At 38.1% G+C, this 16,760-nt stretch overlaps 1 protein-coding gene across 3 annotated transcripts in view; it reads right to left on the bottom strand.

The window, feature by feature from the left end:
* The window catches only part of R3HDM1 (R3H domain containing 1), a 40,343-nt gene extending 31,619 nt beyond the window's left edge, over positions 1-8,724 (bottom strand). The window contains exons 1-4 of one of the 3 annotated variants that reach the window (XM_065750327.1): positions 8,636-8,724; positions 7,571-7,778; positions 2,408-2,449; positions 1,860-1,949 (exon numbers count right to left, since the gene is read on the bottom strand). In XM_065750327.1, coding sequence (XP_065606399.1) covers positions 1,860-1,949; positions 2,408-2,449; positions 7,571-7,738 — 300 coding nt within the window. In that variant the 5' untranslated portion in view covers positions 7,739-7,778; positions 8,636-8,724. Of the gene's footprint in view, positions 1-1,859; positions 1,950-2,407; positions 2,450-7,570; positions 7,779-8,635 lie in introns of those variants that run through there. The other 2 variants (XM_065750325.1, XM_065750326.1) reach the window with 2 other exon arrangements.
* Between the last annotated feature and the right edge of the window lie 8,036 nt (positions 8,725-16,760).

Raw genomic sequence — 16,760 nt, 5'->3', positions numbered from 1 at the left:
TTTGACTAAAAAAAAAAAAAAGCCAAAAATCCCCAAACCAAAACCATCAAAATCTGGAAAGTGTTTCCAGCTTAATACACTTGAATGGACAGTGAAAAATGGACACTGAAGAGTCAAGAAGCATTATAGGATCTACGCCATGGGTTCTCAGTTTTCACCAGCACTCTCTAAAAATCAGCTACAATCTGGCTTTACACAAGTCAGTTCAAACCATCATCACTGACGCTTTGTTGATTGTCATCTTTTATTTTCATTTTCCCACTTAAGGTTGTTTCTTGCTGTTCGAGAAGTTCAATCTTTTAAAGATCAGTCTGCTTGTTACCCATATCAGTATCACAGACATGAAGCCAGCCTTTTCTTATTAGGAGCTGAAATTAATATCCTGAACTAGAGTTTGCATTTCATACATCACAGCGTACAGAATGAGAACAATGCCAGCACCTAAACTTAGCAAAGGATGGCAAAAGAATAAAGAATCAGTGTATTACAAAGATAAAATAAGTACTTTGCAATGTATGCAGCTGAGGAGAGATTCCCACGAGACAACGCAACAAATGTCACCTGTGAAGAATGCTTACTATAAGAGTCTGTGATTGCAAACCATTAAATATATGGTGTCATAGAGTTCAAGAGTTCTGAAAAAATCCCGCTGACTTATGTTTGAAACATGCTGTGGATGAACAGTTCATCAGATGAGGGTTCTCTCCTCTTGGAATAAGATGCGGTAACACAGCTAACCCCTACTGCCCCAAGCCCCATCTCCTAGTCAGTTTTGGCAACCTTACAGGAAACATTCCAGATTATAAATCACAGTACACAGCATCAATTTTTCTGTTGTCTTTTTAATCTCTTACCACACGCCATACTGTTGTTTCTAAGACTTGGATTTTTTTTATTAAGTTAGCTGGTCCAGTTTCATAATTTCTCCAGTTAACTCCTCAACTATATTATGGAAGGAGTGGGGAAAACACTGTTTTCTCAGTTCCAAGAACAAAACCTAGACAGAGACTTTGTGGCTCATTCTTATGCTTAATTAGTTTGAGTTCTCACTCCCTTCTTTCACTCTCCAATACTGAAATGAACCTCCCACAGCAACAAATTGTCACCCACTCCTACTGGTTCCCTTTGCTCATTAAGGAAAGGGGAACTGCACAGAAAGATAGTTTAGAAGCCTTTCAAAGAACAGCAAAATAAGTCAACGTGCGTTATGAGGAAGACACAAAACTGTTAGTTTCCGTTAGGAATGAAAACAAAAGCAGTGCAAAAATCATTTCAGTGCTCGGTTTCCAAACCCAAACTAGGACCAGTAATAGTACTGCACTCCAAGGATACAGATAAAGTCAGAGATGTCGGACTTGAAAGCATTTTACATATTTTGTCCAGTATCTAGGATTTCCTTTGAGTATATTAACAAGTTAGTGTTCAGCAATACCTCAGGCATGCGTTAAGAGAACCACCAGCAATTATTAATAACATGCATAAATTCACTCAAAAGACCAAAACTTAAAACTGCTTAAATCATCCAAATATGAAGTTGTGAAATTATGCTTCATATCTACCACACCTTGTTCCTAACTGCTTTAATGATGGCACACAGCATCAGCTACCACACACAGTGTAACACCAGACAGCTGGAAGAACTAACAAAGCCTCCCTCTCTGCTCCCCAGTACATCTCTGTAGTTCAGAGGACTCAGAAGCAGTGGATTCTTTACCCGGTATCACCATCTCTATTAAAGCTGTACTGATTTTTATTTTTTAATTAAATATCGTATCTACATATTTAAAGAGCACCCGTAAGGCTTTATTTTGAATACTAAGTTCAGATTGGTTCAGAAATGTCAGTAATGCAACTTTTACCTGGAGGTCCTGTGATATTTCAGCTGTAGGAGGTGGTGGATATTCTTCACATACAGCAAGGCTCCGAACTAACTTTAACTTTGTGTTTGACTAAAGGAAAGTATGTAAAATTAAAAACTATGGCTTATCAACGTTCTACAAAGACACCAGAAGCTGTTATATTTTTTCCATTCAGGTTATGTAAAACAAATGGGCCGAGAATGGCACTTAGGATACTTTCAATACATTACTTCCTCAAGGAAGAGAATACCAAAGCAATCGCAGTTTCGAAGGCACTATCAAGCACAACAGAGCACATCTAATGGAAAGGAAATAAAATCTTTGGGGAAGTGTTTCTGTCCGTAACAATAAAAAGCCACCAAAAATATAAAGGCAAACCACAGAAGCAGACAACTAGGCAAGACAAAAAAACATATCCAACAGAATAAAACAAAGCTTCATCGCCAAAAAAGAAAGGGTGAAACTAAAGGCACTTTTCACAACGTAACAAAGCTTCATATCAAGCACGAAGGGCCTCCTCAGCATGCCAGCACACAAGTCTACTGTACCTTCGACCTTTTTGCTGTCTGTCCAAAAGCCTGCACTGGCTGCTGAATGATAGGCACAACAGAAAAGGTTTACATTAAACTTAATAGTTCAGCTTATTCATGTAAAAGTCTGCATAACAGAGAAAGTTTAACAGTTATTATTGATGTGATGCTCTAATCTGTGAAAGCAACAGCAGGACTGTATGCTTTCCCTTCTTCATCGTGCACGTCCTCAAGTTCACTAGCTTCATTTACAACAAGATTTTCATTAAAAAAAAAAAAGATGTAACAAAAGAAATCTAACGAATACAAGCATTAATCTCACTCTGTAAGATCACGCAGTTTCTGCTCCCTGCTGTCTCATACATTTGAAATCCTCATGTTCTGATTTCCTTGGTAATATGAGTTTGTTTTCATAAATTTTCTCCCTATTCCTGAAACCTATCTGGAAGGACGATGATACAGAAGAAGAAAAAAGCCTCTACAAGGCAATTACTACATGCCCTAATTATTATTTAACTTATATTTTATAGATAATTAAAATATTAGGAGCTATAAACAACAACTTTAGAACGGGTTGTTGATCAGAAGTTTGTTTAGTTAAGTAATTTACTATCCATGAACATGCTCCCTCTTCCAGATTCCTTCTCTTCTTAAAAAAACATTACCCCAATTTTGAGACAGAGCACATCTCTGAAACGTACACTCAAAGAAGCATTGGTCAGGTTTTTAATTGCAAAGGTGAAATAAACTCCTTTGAGAGTTACACAGCTATAGAGGCACTCAGTGTCATAACAGTTCGGTATGGTTTCAGTACAGTACTCAAACTGATGAATATACCAGGCCTTCACAGAATAAGCCTAATACTTGTACGTGACAAACAACATTTGTAATATGGGTTCAAATCTTCTTTAACGGACAATATTCCCTTTTTTATGAAAAGCTATGAAAGAAGAACAGCTATTTTCTGTCACTTTCCTCAAGTATCCAACACCATCTTTGCCCCAGCTTCAGTGAAGAGCAGAAGGGCAGCTCATTTAAACGTAATTCATTTCACTGTGCAAAGCACTTTAAATAGCTGCACTGAAAGAAACTCAACTGCTGAGATTTTGAGCAAAGACAGTTCACCTCTTCCCATACCTACCACAGTACAGAGACACAGCCTTGTTGCTGTCTGAAAAACATTCTGTCCTTCTATCAGCTATGCTGAAAGCATGCACAGTTTACTGGAAGCTGGCACTTTGTATATCCCTAGCAGAGTCTGCATCATACCAAGCTACTGAGCTTTAAGAATGAGATGATTTGCCAACCTTTAATCAATCAATCCTGCATCAATTACCACAGCTGAGTTCAAATATAGGGTACTGAGCATAAGCGAAAGCATTTGAATGCTTTGCTGCTCAGCTTCACGAGCAGCTGACTATTTTTAGGGAACAATCCAGAAGCATTAATACTGGGGAGAGCTGGGGATAGGGGCACTGCAGGAGGGAGACTGACAACTGAAATGAATCCAACCTCAGAGTTGCACCTGAGATGAAAGTCATCCCACCCTTCATATTAAGACCTGTAGGCAGTCAGTGCATGCAGCAGCTCCATCAATTTTAGTTCAGCTCCAATTCCTGTATTTGCTAAGTTTTGTTCCTATACTGCATCTTTACGTTCTCATTTGCAAAAAAACAAACATTTTTTAGCTGCTTTAGAGTATCTAATCCATAACAAGTTAAGCAGCTTCTTTATACTTGCAGTTCTCAAAGAGTTTGGCAACCCAAGAAAACACGGTGTTAATGAACGTAGGACTAAAAATATAAAAGCAAGTGTTAAAAAAAACAACTGGATAATGAAATATCAATCAGGTTTTTGTCTTAAAGAAAAAAAACCTGTTGAAACAAAGTACTATGCTTTATTCCCAACTAATTAATGCAATCAGCAAAATAAAGTGAAAGCTAAGATAGTTTACCAAATGCATACAGTCAAATATAACAGGGGCTTTCAGTGGAAGTATCTGACTATTTTTTCCCTACCTACCCCACACTTCAAATCAAATACAAAGTAAAGACCTGGAACAGTGACATGCCTTCCTGTATCCTTCTGTGCTATAAAGGAATGGGATACACCCAGGTCAGGCACAAGAAGGCAAACTCAGGAGTATGAAAAATCTAGAGAAAAAGTACATTTCTGATTTACTGCTTGGACATTGCAGAGAACAGATACGACTCGTGGCAGAGCTGAACAAGAGAGGCTGCAGGTTCTCTTCTCTCTACTAAACTAGACTGATTTTAAATCCACTTAAGTGTCCTTAAAGAGTCCTATATCAGAACTGTGGAGAGCTTTGCAATGACAGCAAAAACAGCATGGTTACTTGCTGTCCTGTACTAGTGAGTACTGACAGCAATTTTCCATGACACCAGACAGGATGACTAATGATCAAAATTGGAAAAATAGTTTCACCATTGGCCACAGAAGCATTTTCAACAGTTCAAAAGCTGAAGAAAATCTATCCAATCATGGGGCTATAAAGAAACAAATCAGTAAGTCACACTTTGGAAACAAAGACAGGTAAACCCTGGAGAGACCAGAATAGCTGAGAATGAGGCACAGAAAGGCTTCAGAGAACTCAGCCAGAGGACACAGAAACAAAAAGGCCTGTGCCACTCTTATACTGCATAAAAAGATTGGGAAAGATACCCATGTACTCCAGTGATACATTATTCACATTACATAGAACAGCAAACAAGTGATAAGCCCACAATGTCTCAGAATAATATAGAATTCAGTCAAATCTGTATTTCAAAAAATAATGACCCGTTTCTCAAAACTACGAAGATCCAGAAGCATACAAACCATGACAGGCTTAGACAGAGGAACGCCTGCAGCTGCTTACTTGGTTGCAAAGATGTTAAACAGCAACTTAGAAAGCAAGTGTGTACCATACATATTTGTACTGTCAGCTACCATAGTACAAGTGACATTAACTTTCACAGAGCAGTTTGCAGTTGCAAAGGCCTACATTAGCAAGGTTCCACTTCACAATGACCATTTCCCAACCACTCCAGAAATCAACACTCTCAGATTACTAGCTCAGCTTTGAATTACACCATTCATGTAATGGCAACGTTCTGGTTCTGATGGAGACCCCTGGACACAACATTCACATTGATGCTAAATAAAAAAGACTGCAAAACTGTCTTCATCAAAAAGACGTTCTCATTACACAATTGTACAGCTCCAGGTGTGTATGCCAGATAAGCATCTCTGCCACCGGGTATTACTCCCACACAAGAACAAAACCAACCAAAACTGCTGCCAAAGAAGCCAGAGCTAAAATGAAGGCCCACAGCCACTGACAATTTCATTTCTCTGCACAGGAACGCCCGTTTGCCGAGAAGCAATCTGCCACTTGAGCCCTCATAAGTTTCTACACTATTTGTTGAATGAGAAAATGTGAATGAGATTCTTCCAAGTTACTGAATTGCTGGAAAAGAAACCACACACATTCATTTTTCATGATGACTACTGTGATACTGCATTGATTAAAGAGATTACCAGCTCAGCTCTAATATCTACCAATGTTTCAGTAATTGTTTCTCATGTTACAGGTGAAGTACTTCATTTTAAGGATTTTTTTTTTCCATAAAACTATTTACAATTATATCAGTTTCAATAAAATCAGAAGTTATTAAAGAGTAGAACTGTGTTATTACAGCAGTTGACAAGATTCGTTTGGAAGCAATTTCAACTAGCAGATAAAGCTTACCTCCCTCAGCAGAATACTGACTTGCTAGTCATTAACAAAGCAAGTCCCAGAAGAAAGTTTTATTGAATTCTCAATAACAGGAATCCAATAAGCCACTCTCCAGTTTTTGCAACCCACAAAAAAATACTAGCATACTCCATATCCCCATCACGATTTTTATAATAATGTTTATTTTTTTTAATTAACAACTCACAGATGGAAGAATTCTTACAGAAAGGTAATTTCTTCTCAAACACAAGCTTCCGTGTTTTCCTAGAAATCTGACTCTTCTTTCTCTAGGTTATGACAAAAGATTTCAGTTGCTTTGCTCAGCTCCCCTAAGGTACGTACAATCCCACAGTGACACAGCAGGCAGCCTCAACCAGGATCCTGCCGCTCTGTCCCATGCGACAGACCCATCTATGAGGGCTCCTGAGCGTACATGCTCACTGCATAACTGAACCTCAGAGGCATCAGATACACTGCCACATGTCCTTAACTGGTGCTACCGCTGGTGTGCTCTCTTTCCTAACATGGTATGATTTCACACTGTTTACCTCCTGTACATCTCACTCGAAATTTGATGCCACAAGTTTGTGCAGGTATATCTCCTACCTTGCAAACATCAAACATTTACACGCACCAATGTTTCTGTTAGGACAACCTTTCCAACCTTACAAATCACTTACCACAATTCTCAAGTTGAGGAATACTGAGGAAAAGAGAAGGTATATAAGTACTAGCTGGCAGCCAAGATGGGACGAAAACTCACTGTTTCCTTCCATTGATGCAGGGAGAATGACTGGACCCACATTCCTCTAACACCGAGGACATAGATCACTGATATCTGATTACTTTGGCCTCATGCAGAACAGCTATTCTGTAAATAAACCTGAGCCATCCATAGCTCAGGAGCCTTGGGTTGGTCACTCCTACTCCGTGTAGGTATGCTGAGCTGTTCTGGAGTGCTTTATCCGTACTAGCAACACTCAAAATTCCAGCATCTTGAACAAATCTTACTACTCTATATAGTGTATCCTCAATAAAGCAAAGTCTCTGAAATACAGCCAATATTCAGCAACAGCTGAAGATGTTTGAAGTGAAAAGTTTCTCTTTTTCTGCCACAATAGAAAAGGCTTGACTTCGCTTCACATGTGCACTCAGGAAAGCATAAATAACAGACAACCTGCCTGGTTCCTGTGAAAACCACTTATCCAACTCAAACAATTAAAAATGACTGACCTTTATACTCATACATGAACATAAACAGAGAAATGAAGAAAAGGAGAAAGGAAGCAATAATCATCATATTTGCTTGCAAAAAACTATCCAGCTTTTCCTGATCTGTGTCAAAGTAACATATAAGGAGATCATGATAAAAATGAGAAGACAACAAGAAAGACTCATTTAACACAATACATTAGTGAAAAATAAAATGAATTGCTTCTTACCGGCATATTTTTGCTATCAGGACAATTTTCATCCTTTTCCACATGAATCTGCTCCTGACTTCCTGATTTTATAAGGTTTTCAACTGGGTCGGTATCTTTAAATTCAGCTTCTGAACCCTTCATTGCATCAGTTTCATCTTTTACAGTAAGAATATCAGACATCCTCATTAGAAATGATTATTTTAAAATTCTACAAGAAACACGGAACCTTTAGGACAAAGAAAAAGTGGATCACTGAGTATTTTTTTAAAGAAATACAGATACCTAAACAGCTATCCAAGATAAAAGTTACTTTGCTGTCAAGACGGCTTGTTCTCCTCTTATATTCTCACTGCCTCATATCAGAAGGAAGGAGTGATCATTTTCTTTTTACCATTTCTATCAGAAGCACATAATGGCACACTTTCTACATGAGAGAACCAAGCATTACAATGCTGGATGCCTCTTACAGAGTTTCCTTTCTGTATTTTAAAAACAAGTTCCTAAACATCCCAATGCTCCAAATCAAGTTAGGTTCCAACAAAAACAAGGAAAGATGTACTCATTTGAAAGGAAGAAAGAATTACACAGAGTTTAGAGTAAGTGGACAAATTACAATGAACCAAGCGTGCAAGCACACACAAGTTTCATTAGAACTTTTCAGCTTCCTGGTTGCCAGTAGCAATGGGACAGGTTCTGAATGCAGGAATTCTCTTACACACTCAACACAGTGAAACTTGCCTTGATATTAAATAAACCTCTCTTCTCTCAGAAGCAAAGACAGACAGAAACAGCTTTGGCAATTGCTATTAATAACTAGATAATTTTCTGCAACTGTAACTATTATTATAAGTTTATAAAAAGAACTCTAATGATTAAAGCAAATAATGGAATCACTCCATTTTTCCCTAAGAAATATGAAATAGAATTTATTTCTTTACTCAGTTGGAGTGTAAGACAAAGAAATGGAATATTCTTGGTTTTAATGAAACAAAGAGTGCATTCTACACACTTCAAGCCTTCAATAAGAAAATAGTTTAATCAAATAATGTACAGAAAACTCTCAGTAAGTACTCAATTTATTACCTGATGTATCCTACAGTTTGGGGATTGTGGTCTCCCACAAAAATAAAATAAAATAATCCAAAGTTCCTTTTCACAGTTGTCAACGAAGATGTCAGTTGTAATGAACCATCTGGAATCTGGCAGGAGGAGTCCCATGTCCTTATCCCCAGTGTAAAGTCCTGGACAGAACGATGTTGTCTCGGATCAGCAAGAACATCCCTTTCAAATGCCTAAACAAACGAAGAAATAAATTTCAAACATTGACAACTGAAATACGTGATAGCTTTATTTGGGGGTAGAGAAGGGTGTAATTGATCCAAGCACTCAAATAGCCATTTAAAGAAAAAAAAAGTAGTCAGTCTCCATTCCTCATATGTATTCATTCTGCTTGCTCAGCTAGCAGCAGCAATAACAGTTTTCATCAGACTTCCAAATACATTTCAGTATTACAGAGCAAACAAGTAGTCATAATAAGTATTTTGTTGGCATCCCAGTCAAAATCTTTCTATAAACAAGCAGGTATTTTCCCAAAGTCTGAAAAATACAGTTAATAAGAAGTCCAGCAGGTGTGGAGGAATAACAGGCCGTGAAAACTCACAGAAAACCCTCTAAGTATAAACAAGTCCCTATTTGTTGTAGTAACAATCTACAAGCACAATATGTGATCTGTATTTAAGGCAACTGGAATTACAGAATATATTTTTACTTTATTCAACTCCAGTAAATGCCCTTGAATGGAATTTACAAATTTCTAGAAAACAGATCATGTTCCATCTTCCTTCTTTCCAGATCTGCTTTCCTGAGAAATAAATAATACCACCACCCACAAGGATGAGTGTTTGAAGGGGTAGGCAACAACAGACATCAAATACCAAACAAAACTTAACCCGTAGATGTAGTAGAAATACCCCAAAGCAAAGCAAAGAACTGCAGCTCAACTCCATGACAATGACGTGCTGAAATAAAGCTTACGAGGATCTCTGCACTGTGTTCCCCAAACACATTTCTCACAACTGTTCTGGGGGTTATTATAAAAACAGTAAAAACGATAATGAACACCAAGAATACCTTCTGTTACCCCAGTTGAACTGCTTAATTTCCATGTGAGTAACAAGATAATTAGAACAATTTCAGGAAAACAAACCAACAAGTGAAAAACATCCAAACGTTTAAAGTGAAATGAGAAACAAATGAGCCATTTCTTCTGTGGTTACAAAGAATTTTAATCAATGCAAGTAAAGAATCTGCACTAAACCACTCCCTTTCAACAACGAGCTGCACTGCTTGCAGAAATAAGGGGCCAAAAGACATCTCCTGAAAGATCTTAAATGCCTCCCACAAGCTGCATCTCAGCTGAAAGGGATCTGAAAAGTGTTGTCACTATGAGATTGCTAAAATGCCATTAATAGCAAACTTCTGTGGTCACGTGGCAGTGCTCAGCCTGTCAGCACTTTTGCTGCTTTGTCAATATCACCATTTTGCAAATAGTTTCATATAAATTCACCTAACAGAAGCTGGCTAAATACAGAACTAACCCTGCCTTAGGAGAGAAAAAGCCATATCCCTGTTCCAACTACCAACAGAACTGAAGCTGGGAAGTAGGATTTACAGCAAAACAAAAGAAAGCAAATACTTCACAACTCACAACAGTAAGTCTCACCAGCTTGTAAACAAACTGCTTTATATATAATAGGATACTACAATCGTATGCGGGAAAACAGTAACTGCAAAAACAGCTCAAGGCAACACTTGGGAAGACAAAGCAGAAAATGAACAAATACGGTATTCCTGCCCTCTTCACCACCCCGAGAATAGCCAAGGGACACCACTGTGCAGAAGAGATCTGGGGAGGAAAGATTTTAAGCGATCATTTGATCAGCACCTGCCATTTATTTATCTGGGATGGTTCTTAAATCCATCGCTCACTCCTTCCTCACATACCCGAGAGCAGTGCTGCACTCCTGCCTCAGCATGACCACTGGCACAGCAGCAGTGAGGAGCAGCAAGGCCACGGCCGCCACGGTCCCCAGCCACACATCAGCTCCAGATGTCAAGAAACAGTTTGATAAATACAAGTTAGTACAGATGTCTCAACTTAATGAAGTGTGGAAAATCAAAAGGCCTGGCCACGTTTTAAAAACATCCCGATTTACCAAATCATTAATGGAGGGGAAAGGATTAGAGATGAAAGAACAAAGTGGAAATAAACGACAGAAAGGCAGGGAGGGATAAGCCGTGCTGTTTGCTTGCCGAGTTTGTTTTTCCAGACAATCCAGATGGTGATTTCAGACTTAGGAAGATGCTCACACAAACCTTCAACATTTACAGTTTGGATACAGATGCTTTTCAGTTTAACTGAAGGTATTTAAATTGCTTTTAGAAAAATTACTGTAAAAGATTACAGGCTGGAGAAAAAAGATTATGTACTGCTGCACATATTACCCCAGAAATTAAAATTAGTTTACCTTCTACACCCTATCCAGGTCACAGATGCAGTGACAGTAATCACACCATACATTTTCAAAGTTCTTCTTTCTTTCCCCCCCATTCACTTTTAGCACATACACCAAAAAGGATTAGCAGCAGTCACCTCCGTGCAATTCATACTGCCAATATCTGTGCTTGCTTATGGCAATCCAGGAGATTAGTACAAAAAAAGTCCTTATTTTCTAACTGCAAACAATCTTATCAATTGCTATGAACAGATTTCTCAACTGCAAATAGATTTAAAGCCTGCCAATTTAGCCTTTGCTTCAGATTAACAGCAACAGATGCATAATAGAAGCTTGGCTTACCTAATTTTTGTTAAAATAAAAAATAATAAAAATAAAACCCAACAGACAAAACAAAAAAAAAAAAAAAAAAAGAAAAAAAAAAACAAGCAAAGCAGCAGAGATTCACTGACATTCACAATACAACCTTGTGATTTCTGAGCCACAACTGGGAGTTACCCGTACTTGGACAGCATCCCACCCCTGAAGTTCCTTCTAGTTGAGACAAATTCATAGCTGAGATCATTCAATTCTAGTTTCTATTATTACATAGATTGGATTAAACAGACTTAAGCATTTTTATGTGCTGCGGACAGACCACGGGCATGCTTCTCAACAGTCTAGACAGTATGTAACTTGAAACACACTCTTCCCCTTCATCATATAGATAACACTATACCACCAATCACCCTGAATTCTTTCATTTCTCCAACTGAAAAGCAGTAACCACCTTGTCTAGACAATTGCTCTGAACACACCCCTTTTCAGAGGGAAGATTGCTATTGTAAGGTGTGAGACAGGAGCCTTGTGCTAGGAAGGCATACACCTTTCAGTCAGAAAAAGTAAAAAACCCATCAATGCTCTGCTTCTACTGCTTTCTTTTATGCAATCCAAAGTGCAAGTGATTAAAAAAAGGCATCAGAAGAAGTCATCAAGCAAAGCCACTGAGTTTTGTGACAGAATCATGACACATATAAAACCACTGCATCTTTTTTTCAGTTTCTGACTTGGAAACCATAATTTGCAAAGTGCTAAATTGACTTGTAATGAGCGAGGATATTTCTGGGAACAGGATCTACTCAACTTAATCCAATTTCTGTAATAGGCATCAAGACTCCTACCTCCTCCTCATTAAGCAATGAAGATAAAGATAGGAAGCTTTGCTCTGCCCATGATGGAAGAAATCGATTCTTTTGAAAAGAAGATGAAAAGGTGATTTTCCATTCTTTGTTGAAGCAATTATTGATACCGTGGTGGTGAAGAAAAAAAAAAAAACAAACATCAAAAATCAACAAGAACAACAGAACAGCTGACAAAATAAATGCTATTCATCAAATGATGTAGGATTTGGATTACAAGTGTGGGGGGCTGAAATCTACATTCAACACACAAAGCAGATACACTACAAGTAGAATGGGAAAATGAAGATTTCTTATATAAGTTTCTGCTCATTGGCTATTTCCACAGGTCTAGAGAGTCTCTGTTGCTGTGTATAATACCTATCTCGTTCCTATTAAGTAGCTTATCCCCATATCTGACAGCCAAAACTGCAGTCAGAGCTAAATTCCCCACTTAGGATTGCTGCAAATGATTCAGAAATCTCCAAATAGTGTGTGGTTGTTGACCTTGTCTCAGTGTCCAACAGTTGCTATAGTTTTATACAGAGGTGTATTTCTCTTCAGGAGTCAGAAGTTGCTTTAACTGTATTATCAGATAGAAAATGCTGGAACTCAGTGACCCATCTGTACTCTTTCTGAAACCAGACTCAAGTTTACGTAAAACAGTATGGAGAAAAAACAGTAGAAAAAAATGTATTAAAATCTGAGGCAGGAATGGTCAGGAATTGAGCTGTCTGACTATCCTAGCACTAGCAATCCTAAGAAAGACAGGTGAGGTACAACACCAAACAACTGGGAAAAAGTAATAGCAAACGTTCAGGCATGGAGACATGCAGCAAGTCCATTATTTGCTACATGGTATTAACAATATATTTTTGCTGTTGGTTTGATTTTGCTACATTTTATTAGAGGGAGAAGAGGGTGACACCCTCACACCATCACCACAAACTCCTTTCAGAGATCAGTAGAGGGCAAGAAGTTCTCCTCAGCACTTCCTTTTTTCCAGACTACCTTTTCTGCTTCTCTTACGACTTACAAATGCACCATAACACACATGGAGCAGCTCCCCCCACAGCTGAAGTGGAAGACTGACTGATGAGCACAGCACTGCTTCATTCTTTTTTTTTTTAAAGAATGAGTAAATAAAAAAATTTCGGATTTTATATCTATGTACTAAAAAATGCTGTATAATGAATCCATGCTTCACTGATCTTAATACAGTTAAATGAAAGACAACAGCTTTTCCCAGTGCTACTGTCTGCAGTGTTTTTTTTTTAAATTATACATAAATCAGTTAACATCTGAATGCTATTTACTGCATTACCATTAGAAGATGCTAATTGAATCAAATAAGAAGTAAGCTATTTACTAATTAGATTCTCAAAAAGCAGTGAGACAATAGATGGGAATATAAAAGAATGAGATGGAGTTACTGTCTCTTCAAAGTTAACCTCTACTGGAGGTTAAAAAGCAAAAGTGGAAGAAGAGAATATGTTCACATCTTAACATAGCTCCTCAGTGTGGTGCCTAAGTTCACACAGACCTTCACGGGCTGCACTCTGACTTTTTCATTTAAGAATTATTCTGAGTAATACCAAGCAACACTTGGCTGACAGTGAGAAAAGGCAATAAAGAGGTTTCTCTGAGGTGCTCCCAGGCAGCTCCTAAACCCAGCAGTTTTAGGTGGTTTTGGTTGTTGCAAAACATACATTTTTAATAGAAGCAATTCTAACCATCAAAATCATTTTTGGAAAAGAAAGGAGATGGATACTAGCACACTGCCCGAAAGAAGTTTGATCCCTCTGTTTAGGGTTCCTCACAAAAATAAGATTCTAGCTTTGATCCATCTACGTCAGATGGAAATAGCCATGTTACAGAACGCTCCCATTGGCGCAATATTATTAAAGTAGTTCAATCATTTAGTTAAATTTGTAGCAACATCAGGAACTGTTCTGCTCCCACCTTTCTTTTTCAGCTGAAGAGGGAGACAGAGGAAAAGAAACACTTTTAAAACAGCCCTCGAGCCCGTTAGCCCAATTTCTGCTATCATTGTCTCACAGACAAGCATCTGCACAGGGCAGCTCAGAGTGGCAGACAAAAGCCATTTTAGCCTGAACATGATAGAATTAACCTTTCAAAAACCACACACTTCAGAAACAGGAAAGCAGTAGGCTGGCAGATAACAAGCACTGAACGACTAACCCTCCAGCTTAAGTGCAGGCTTGTCTCAAGAGGAAAAAGCTACTAGAAATGCTTATGAAATGCAACTAAGTTGCCTTTAATTTTGCTAACACAGTTCTGTTGGGCTGCGAGGACAAATGAATGCCCTTCTCACATGACGCTGCTGTACCAGCAAAAGCTCTATAGATACAACTATGCTGACAGATTTCACTGGCTTAGCTTACGTGGCTCAAAGAGATCTAACTGGCAGCAAAAGTCATCTCCTGGTTCTTCATGTAACTGGGAGCTCTGCTGCAGATGTGTACACAGCTCTGCACCCACAGCCCACACCAGCTTCAAGCCATGTCCTGTTTAAAACAAACCCCAGCACATTGCTCTCTCCTGTTTTAACACATACTATCAACTTCAAAACATTAGGATTGATACTTTTCAATAATATTTTGATGACGGTATTTCAAGTAAACAAAACAAAGCATTGCTGTTTTCAAGGGACAGCCTTCAAACAGCAGCTTTCTTGAAAGATAAAACCATTTCATTTGGAAAACACGCATCCAAACTGAACACAGCAGCAACTACTTTAATACAGAACTCAATTATATCCTTGGAAGCTTCAGAAAACGTATCAAATCAAATTTATTCAACTTTAAGGAAAACTCTAGTATTTGAGAAAAAAAGTAGTTAAAACCATCTCTATTGTAAAGGTGTTAATTTCATTGTAAGAAGTTTTATTTCTTCATATGATGTTGTGAATACAGCAGCAGAAAAAAACAGCAAGTTAGTTCACAATGCCAGCAGATAAATGCAGCTTTTCAACTGGCAGCATGAATGTCAACGATGTTTGATGGATAAATGCATGGCCACTATCAGAACACAAGGAAGGAAGAAAAATAAGACATGAGATCTTTTGGTGCTGAGACTGCTGCTACCTGTGACACATCTAAATCTTCCTTTTTTTCCTTCTCTTCTGCTACCTCTGCATTCAGTCTCTATTCCTTCTGGCAGCCAATGACAACAGGGCTCACACCATGCAGCCCAGCAGTCAACCACGAACAGCCAGGTCTAGAAGTTAGGTTTGTTTTTTATCAGTATAATAAGGAAGAAACTGCTGCCAGCACTGAACAAGAAGTAGAGCAGTACCAATTGGAGAAAAGAGGAGAACTGTGCAAACTGTTTAAATCTGTTAACTACTATCATCATCAGATGTATATGGTTGTGTATCTGATAGGAAAACAGAGACGAGTGAAATAAAAACTGGAAAAGTAGAATGTTCTATCTCATGCACATTAGCATTATAGGCTCCTCTTATGACTTGCAAACCAGCACTATGAAATATCCTTCATGTTAACAGCTTCCATTTCTCTAATAGGGCTATATAAATTGCTGATAACTGATAATTAGAAACAGATTCTTAAAAACAGCCGAACAACCAACTCAGAAAGGTTTGTTATGTGCACTCATGGCCAACTGCTTAAGCCTATTAACTACTATCATCATCATTGGAAGCGCTTTTGAATAAGAACACAGAAGCAGGACATATCATTAATTAAAAAAAAATATACTAGGAAGAAGTGTAACAAAGCTGTCCATCTTTAAAGCCACATACATTTGAACAAAAATGAAAACTTAAAGACATACGAACGCATCAGTACAAATTGATGATTAGTATAGTATTCCACAAAACTGTTCATAGTGAGTTTCCACTGGGTGCAACCTACTAAAAGGTGTCTCTTTTGCATGTGGTCATGAAAACAAGCTAAGAAGAATGGTGATTAAAAGAATACATCTTCCTTTAAACTTCAACACGGGTGGAAGAAGCAGAAACATCTACTTTAAGTAGGTGCAAAACATCAGCTTAATATTTAGGATCTTTTCAACCCACTGTTGCAGAAGAGTGGATTTGAATCCCTTCTACTGAAGCCTGTACCATCAATTCAGCTTCCCTTCAGTTGCACTCTCCCTTTCAGTTGCTGTTCCATACAGACTGGTGCAGGATGGTGTAGCTTTAGCTTTCCATTTCATAGAAGGGGGAGATTGGATAAAGCTGTTGAACTGAGGGAAAGGAGGAAAAATAGAAAAATAAAAATAAAAAGAGAGGCAGTCTATGGTGGAAGATGCCAAAACACAGGCGTTAGTTATGATAACTGCCAATGGACAACATTTTTAATCCCTTCCAAGAGATTTTCTTACAAACACTACATTGAAAGCATAAGAAAACCAGTAATGCCTACAATAATGTAAGTTGTCCTTAAAAGATGAGAAATAATTTTTAGCTTGGTATTGAAATAGTATTCAGGGCATCTCTGCTTCACATTAAAAAAGTGGAGTTAGAGAAGGAACAATAGCTACCTAAAAATA

This window comes from Cyrtonyx montezumae, unplaced genomic scaffold (assembly GCF_038088225.1).
Source record: "Cyrtonyx montezumae isolate F1298 unplaced genomic scaffold, pur_monq_1.0 scaffold_7, whole genome shotgun sequence".
NCBI lineage: Eukaryota > Metazoa > Chordata > Aves > Galliformes > Odontophoridae > Cyrtonyx > Cyrtonyx montezumae.
This window is presented reverse-complemented; position numbering and strand designations above follow the sequence as displayed.